This window comes from Rosa rugosa, chromosome 5 (genome assembly GCF_958449725.1).
Source record: "Rosa rugosa chromosome 5, drRosRugo1.1, whole genome shotgun sequence".
In the NCBI taxonomy this organism is placed as follows: Eukaryota; Viridiplantae; Streptophyta; class Magnoliopsida; order Rosales; family Rosaceae; genus Rosa; species Rosa rugosa.
The window spans coordinates 29374994-29383217 of NC_084824.1; the positions used below are offsets into that span (position 1 = coordinate 29374994).

The following is an 8224-nucleotide window of genomic DNA, read 5'->3' on the forward strand; positions in this document are numbered from 1 at the left end:
ATCATAGACAATACTGTCAAGAATTTTAGAAAATCTAACTGCATTCTCAGGTTGGAATTTACATCTACTCCACCAGAATGGATTCATAAGAAGAATGGGAAAGTTGATTATATATCCCCATATCATTTTATGAGGATTATTCAAGGACGATATCTGCAGCCTGCATTTGAAGGATATAATGGACAACCAAATTGTAGCATTGCTTGGACGAAAGCTAAGTTTTTAGAATCTATCAAAATGATCATCAAAGAAGATACTGAAAATAAATTCATAGAAGTAGGAGAGAAAATAATTATAGATGCTTTTGACCACCCTGAGGCTGTTAGCAGTGATGTTTTTCTATCTCTCAAGAAAAAAGAAATTGATTCCACTTTAACCTATTTTCAGTGGATAGAGAAAATTTAAATTGACAATCACTACAAAATGTATGAAGATACAAATGTAGAAGAAAATGGAACTACAGCAAGGATGCAAAAATGACAACTTTTTCATGCTAGGCCACAATTCAAAAACAAACGAGAACAAGTGACCTGCTCAAAGGGCATCTTTTAATTTTCTAAAAGAAGAGGTGATAGCATCTTATCAAGAAGAAATTTGCTTTTGTCATTCGACCTCAATCATCTGGAGCATTCATAAAAGCAGAAAAATAATTGAGCTTTCTTCCCTGTAGATCATGCGTATTTGAATTCCAGTTTGAGTTTAGCTCCCTATATAAGGAGCGTTAGAGTCAGTTTGTAAGACATTAGAAAATTGGGCAGAATAATTTTCTCTCAAGGAGTAAGAAAGCCAAAGTAGCAGTGTGCTCTTTCCTTCCTATTCGAGTCTGTGTGAAGTGGTGTGCATTTTCTGTCCAGTAAGTACTTATAATCAGTCATGAGTAACTAAACAGCTTTTAGCTATTTACCCAAGAGTGAGGCTCTAGGCTTGTAGTAGCCTTGTAGTCTATATTTATGTTTGAATAAATAAGGACTAAATTCAGTTTGCCCCCTCCAACTTTGGGGTAAACATCAGTTTGGTCCGTGATTTTTTTTTTTAATCATGATGATCCTTGCACTTCCATTTTCTGTCATGCGCGTCCAAAAATCAAATTTGACTCAAAAGATGACATCACAAGCTGAGTTGGCCCCGACATGAGGGCCTGCTTTTCAGATTTTGACCCTCAATTTGGACAAAATGTCCAGATTGCCCCCCTTGAATATTCTTCTTCTTCCTCTACAGAATTCTTCTTCTTCTTCTTCTTCTTCCTCTTGTTCATCCTTTCAGTAACAAAAGCAGAAGGAAAATTCAAAGTTCACTCATCAAAATGTGATAGAGAAATTCATCTTCTTCCTCATAGTTTTCTTTTCTGACCCATTCATCTTCCTCTTCTATCAATCTTACCTCTTCTACTGTCATCGAAAGCTTCTCTCACTCCCATTCAAACTCTTGGTATGAACCATCACCATTACCGCCGCCACTGCATAAAAACAAAAATGAAGCTAAATTAATTGAATCGGCTATTATGATATGCAGCTGTTAATCAAGAACAAATGGAAACCACATCTCTAAATTAAAGCCTATAGTGATACTTGCTAGCTCTTAGTTTCGCAGAAATAGTGAATTCCTAATCAATGCGCCAACAAACCACACCCAATAGCCACAACAAATTGTTGGATCAATCAAGAAAAATACAACCGCTGCGGTAAGGAAAATGGTGATCAAACCTGAGTTGCTGCGGCGAGGAAAATGGTGATCAAGCCAGGACCCGATTTGTGTGGCCCGAAGAGTTAAGGACTGTATTGATCCTGAGCTTCGTGGTGTGGCTGGCCTCGAACGATCGGATACCCAAGACGTTATAGAATCTGATCGGTTCGAATCTAACCCAGAAGCCAGTTTCGCCTTCCGCTAATTCGTCGTCATCTTCCTCCTCGGTGGCATCTCTGGCAACCCTGACGTGTTCAAACCAATCACCAATGGAGGTGCATCGACCATTTTAGAAGGGAAATCTGAGGCTGCGGCTGAGATCTTCACGCGCTTGACCCAGGTAACAAACCCGAGACCAAATTCGGAGCAGAGGCTGCTTGAATTCACGGCTTTAGCGTTGAAGTCCTGGGTCAGCCCAGTGGATAATCCAGGCAGGTTGAAGATTGAGAGTGCGGTGGCTTGAATCTCGGCTTGACGGAGGACATAGGAGATTGAGAAGATTTTGGTTTTAGGCTTTACAAAGTGCAGCAGAAAGAGAGAGAAAATGCAAAGAAGAAAAAAAAATTAGAAATTAGATTTATTAGAAATAAAAGGAAAAAGAAATTAGATTAAATTATAAATATACATTCTACCCTTCTTGGGGATTCAAAATCTGAAAAGTGGGTCCTCATGTCAGGGCTAACTTAGCTTGTGACGTTATCTTTCAAGTCAAATTTGATTTTTGGACGCACGTGATGGAAAATGAAAGTGCAAGGACCATCATGATTAAAAAAAAAAAAAATCAGGGACCAAACTAATGTTTGCCCCAATGTTGGAGAGGGCAAACTGAATTCAGTCCAATAAATAAATTCTAGTTTGTTCTAAATACAGTGTCACAAAAATATCTATTTTATTCCAGCATTAATTTATCAGCTTTAGACTTATATCCTACTTTTAATTTTAACAAGCACCTACTAAGAACAGCAGTGATTCTGCTCTGTTGGTAAACATTCAGACATGATGTCGTCAGGTGAAATTGTGGCATGTTGAAAGCTAGTTCTTTTCTAGGAATATTTTAATTATTTGCATAGGATATTTTCTAAATAAACTCAATTACAGTAAGAAACCGGTAGATTCAATCAACCTTTGCATATTTGTCCCATGTGCCATGTGACTACTTTATCCATCTGCATACTTGCAGGATTCAAATTTGCTCACCACTTTTATTTTGTGGTGATATCACCACCCTATTAAAACTTGTCACGTCATATAAAATTAATTAAATACTTAAAATATAATTTTTTAATAAAACATCATGATTAACTATAATTGTGTTTTATAACACATGACAGTTTTGTATTGAGTGATGGTATTACAGCTAAAGTATTGGTGGTGAGCAAATTTAAATCCATACTTGCATATTTGTTCCATTGGAAATTATTCTATGCACCGACGGTGCAAGTGACCCAACCCTTATAAAATAATCTCAACCTTTGATATTTATTATCAACTTTATTTTTAATAAACAAAAAGTGTATTTAATGCAATCTAACCATTCATTTATGTTTGTGCAAGTGCACGGCGGTGCTCTGAATAATATCTCATGTTCCATAGACAAATCCATAAAAAAGAACTCGGATCTCTAGATTAGGAGATTCTGGCATGGGTTGACGAAAGACATAGTGAAGAGGCCAAGTGGCCAACTTGCTGCAGTCTATGAAGGAGATGCTCCCTAAGGTTATGAAAAATTAGTCATATCCTTTTTAAATATGACAAGTGTAAGAATATAAAAACTAAAAGTTGAGAAGTAGTTTTGCCAGTTGGCACGTTAATTTTCACCAAATTTTGACACATATTCTTCCCTTCTGTATGGCGCTTATGTGACACATATATCATCAAGTTTCAAAGATACTTGAAACTTCATGTCACTTCTAGCTTTATGTTCTTTCAAAAAGAAAAAATAAATAAAAACTAATAATAATAATAATAATAATAATAATTACTTCTAGGATCAAATAGCTTTTATTATCACATACAGTGTGCTAAAGGGGATAAAAAAAAATACAGTGTGCTAAAGCTACAATATTCAGATCAATAGAACTTTTGCCACAAATTCTTCGATGTTCTTATCAGAGCTTCCCCCTTCATCCACAGCCTCTTTAGCCAATTCCTTCCAAATCAACGAAGCCTTTTTAAACTTCATCCCCTTTTCCTTGTCCATGACCTTCTTAATACACACAGCTATTTCTTCTTTTGTTGCAAGACCAGATTTCTTATTCACATTCACCCTAACTCCGACTTTCCACACATCCGCCACAAACTTTGCATTCGTCGGTTGATCAGCCCAATGTGGCAATACCACCATCGGTACTCCCAAGCTCAATGCTTCGAGAGTCGAATTCCATCCACAGTGAGTGAGGAAACATCCCACTGCCTTGTGAGCCAAGACTTGTAGCTGTGGGCACCAACTCACTACCAGACCCTTCCCTGATATCTCCTCTACAAAATTCTTAGGGAGTTTATCCTTTTCCGTTTCTCGGACTACCCACAGGAAGTTGAAACTGCTATTCTTAAGGCCCCATGCGAGTTCCGCAGTTTGCTCTATGCTTAGGTCGGCCAAGCTTCCAAATGATGCATAGACGACTGAGCCAGGTTTCTTGGAGTCCAGCCATTGCATGCAAGTCTCCACATTTGGCTTGAAAAGGCTAAGACCATAGTCTTTGTCATCCTCCAACCGCTTGTCCAAGAAAACTGATGGAATTGTTGGTCCTATCATCTTGACCGGCCAGTCTTGGCTCTCCATCCATTTTAGTACCTAATGAAATTAAACAATAGTATTTAAGCACTAACAGCATATAAAAGATGCAAAAAGTAAATAAAAGACAATAGCTTTGTGTCTACCTAGGAGATTTAAATCTATTGCATAGATTAAATAAAAATTAATAAAGAAAATAACAAAAAGAACAAGTCTACTGAAAATCAAAATATAAATAACATTATAAAAATGAATATTTTTTTTGAATTTTATCCAACATATCTGATCGACTATCTCTACCTCTAGAATTATTCGTGAAGGAGAATAGCTATATATATATATATATATATATATATATATATATATATATATATATATATATATATATTTTGTTACAAAAAAGTTTGGAGAGAGGATGGAGTATCCTATACCTCCGTGCCAAAACAGACCTACAAACTCAATCCTGAAGGACTGATGTGGGACACGTACATCTCCACAGCCTCTAGCTATAGAAATATATTGCGGGTATATATCTCTATTTCTATCTCTATGACAAAAATACATGCATATTTTCTAGTCGAGTATCTCTATCTCCATAACTATTCATGAAAGAGAATTATATATTATAGAATATATTATGGGTGATATATTTGTACCTCCCTCTCTACAACATAAATACAAGTCTACTCATTTTTATTTTCTTTTTATGGAATATGTACCTGAAACCCAGTAGGAGGTTAATTAATGGCTGATAATTTAGTAATTGGTCGCTAATTGTGAACTAAATTTCCTATGATCCATGCATGAATAGAGTGATCCATATAGACACACATATAAAAATGCTGAGCGCACCTCTTTTTCCAACTTATCAAAACTGCTATAGAAGATGCAGTTTACTTGCTTCAAATTGGAGTATTGATTCATGGCAAGCTTAAGGAAAGCTGGGTATGACTCGACATCGGAGAGAAACGTCGGTAGATCGTTGAGCTCTAATGGTGGCATAGACGGCATTATTGCCCTAGGACCTTCTAAGGGTAGCTGTAGTGTTCCTTGATGGACATGGTGAAAGAGAGTTGCAACTGCACATGAAGTTGTGAAAAATGGAGCTCCATCTATGCCTTGTCGCCGTGCCACATCTAAAACCCACGGCATGCCCGAGTGGTACACCACGAACTTGAGAGGGTATTGCGACGCATCGCTGCTGTTCCTGATCTTCATCATGAGGTTGGTTAAGGACTTCGCGGTTGAGATTCGGAAACGCTCAATAGACTCCTCAATAGTTTCGGAATCCTTAACTTGTTCGGAGCCATCTGAGATGAACTCCATTTTGAGGTTGGACCCGAACGAGGTGGGATTGAGTGTTGGTACGGATTTGCTAGCTGAGAAGGTGGTGACTATAGTGACCCTTTGGCCTTTAGAGACTAGCCGCTTGGCGAATTGAACCATCGGGTTCATGTGACCTTGAACCGGAAAAGGAAACACAAGAATGTGGCTCTGAGCAGCACCAGCACCCATTTGTTCTTCCAAATCCAGCTTCATTGTGCAATGCCTATCTATCTAGCTAATTCTATCTGTTTTTCCTCACAGTAAGAATGCAATGACAAGAAGAAACTGCATGTGTTATGATTGAATGAAGAGAGCTCTAGAATATTTATTAGAATTCAGGTTGACTGGTAGATGTAGTTGGACAACAGTTTGTGAACCGGTTGATACCTATCACGATCACATATTCTCATTGCACGCAAGGCAATTATACATCTAGAACACTACTATATGCATGAGTCGAATTTTCCATTATTAATTTCTTTTTACCGACCTAGCATTCAAGATATCATTAATCATATACCACTTGAAAAAAGTTTTAGTAAGGTGACGAGTTGTGGCTATCCAATTATATTTCAGAAATATACATTTCTAATGATTCGTAAAACTTGAAAACACATTTTCTTTTCTTTAAATTTATACACAGAACCATGATTGATTATGCGGTCCAACAAATCAAATTATTTATGCATGATGTGACTTTTCTTCTAGAATCAGGAAAGCAAAGTTTTCTTGTACGTTCTCTCGCTCGAAAGTTGGTTTGTTTTTATTTTGTGCCAGGTCATCGTCACTTTCTAGAAGATTTATGTCAGTTCTGGGAATGAGTTCTATGTGATGAAGATGAAAGAGATACAACACAACACACACTACAATGTCATAAATGTCAAAAACAGAAGCAATTAAAATTTAAAAGAAATCTCTGGGTATTTCCAGATGTGTGGTTTTAACTTTTAAGCAGGTCCCTTATCTACCGATTAAGATTACATATTAGAGAAATTCTTAGGTGGGGGTTTCCCCACCACGTGGCTTTAGGGCCAACCAATCAGAAGAAATGAAATTTTCTCTCTTTTCTGAAACTGTCACTGCTTCTTAAAGTGCAATACCTAAAACACCCCCCTGTTGGACAATGATTAGTCTGTCCCATCACGTGGCCTTGCGGCTACCCCACGCAAGATTCTCTCTTACATATTGACACCATTCATATGACCATATCTGTCAAGTGGTACCAATAATATTGCTAAAGGTATCAAAACCAATAATGAACGTCATGCCCATCAACTCAATTCTTAGGGACTACTTTATATAGTATTTGTTAAGTAATTTAATTTAACGTAGGAACACGAACTTGAAATCTTTTGAGTTGCATCAGAAATATTATAAAATGATTGCTATTGAAAATTAACAATGATTGCTTATCTTTTATATTGTGTTTGTATCAGGTCATACTTAACCTGTAACCTTGTGACAAACAGTTAAATTGTACGTACCCACAACCAAACGCTATGCAACTAAAAATTCTGGTAAAAAATTGATAAGTATAAGGTTACTATAGTAATGTCACCTCAAAAGAATTTTTGCTTTAACTTTTAATTAAACTCAAAGAGTGCTTCTATTCATACCTTCAAAATTAGCATTTGGACCTTCATCTTTTTTGAAGTGATGTTTCACTTTATCAATGATGTGAAATGACCAATAAAGACCCTAATAAAGGTCAAAAAAAAAAAAAAAAACATTTTCCTCTACTTATTCGACAAACAACCCAACGTATTCTGTAAGACTCTCAGGTTATTAAATCGATGGCTATCATTTTTTCTCATTGTTAATGTTCATCAATGTTAAAAAGTGTGCTTTAATTTCTATCAAAAGTTTGAAGAAATTCTGCCAACACAACTACATTATTTTGTAGCCTTCAGTTATCTATATATTTAATCATATTGTCATATTGGTACAAATTCCAAAAGGCTCTCTGCAACATAGGTTGAATGTAGTGTTCACACAATATATTTCAATTACAGATATTTCTTCTGGATCATCGATCAAAGCATTTAGTTTGCAGTAGAACACAAAGCATATTTAGTTTGCAGTAGAACAAAACTTAAATAGGACAATTATTTAAGTGTTCTGAACGATTAAGATGGAAGGGCCAACTTCCAATAAAAGAAAGAAAAAAAAACATGTTAAATGCATATCATGTTACTTCTTTATGTCCTTCCCCTATTGCTTTCTTGGATAATATATATCAATCTAGGTAAATTCTGATAGTGGAAAATGGGAATCTGGAGAGAGCAATTTGGTGACCTCAGGAAACCCAGTTGTGTCTCTGCTGTGCAATAAGGTCAAGTTCTCAGTTTATAATACCAGGACTCTAATGAACCTGTAAATTGAGGCTGAAGTGGGTGAGCGAGAGCGGTTAAAAGACTAAGGATCTCAATAAGATTGCATACCTCCAGAGAGCATGTCTTGACCATAACTTTTGATCCTGAA

At 36.4% G+C, this 8224-nt stretch overlaps 1 protein-coding gene across 1 annotated transcript; it reads right to left on the reverse strand.

The window, feature by feature from the left end:
- Positions 1-3634: 3634 nt before the first annotated feature.
- LOC133710349 (mogroside IE synthase-like) lies at positions 3635-6060 on the reverse strand. The gene is made up of 2 exons (XM_062136399.1): positions 5270-6060; positions 3635-4477 (listed from the first exon to the last, which is right to left on the reverse strand). Exons 1-2 carry the CDS (start codon positions 5954-5956, stop codon positions 3749-3751), a joined length of 1416 nt encoding a protein of 471 aa, XP_061992383.1. The 5' UTR covers positions 5957-6060; the 3' UTR covers positions 3635-3748.
- Between the last annotated feature and the right edge of the window lie 2164 nt (positions 6061-8224).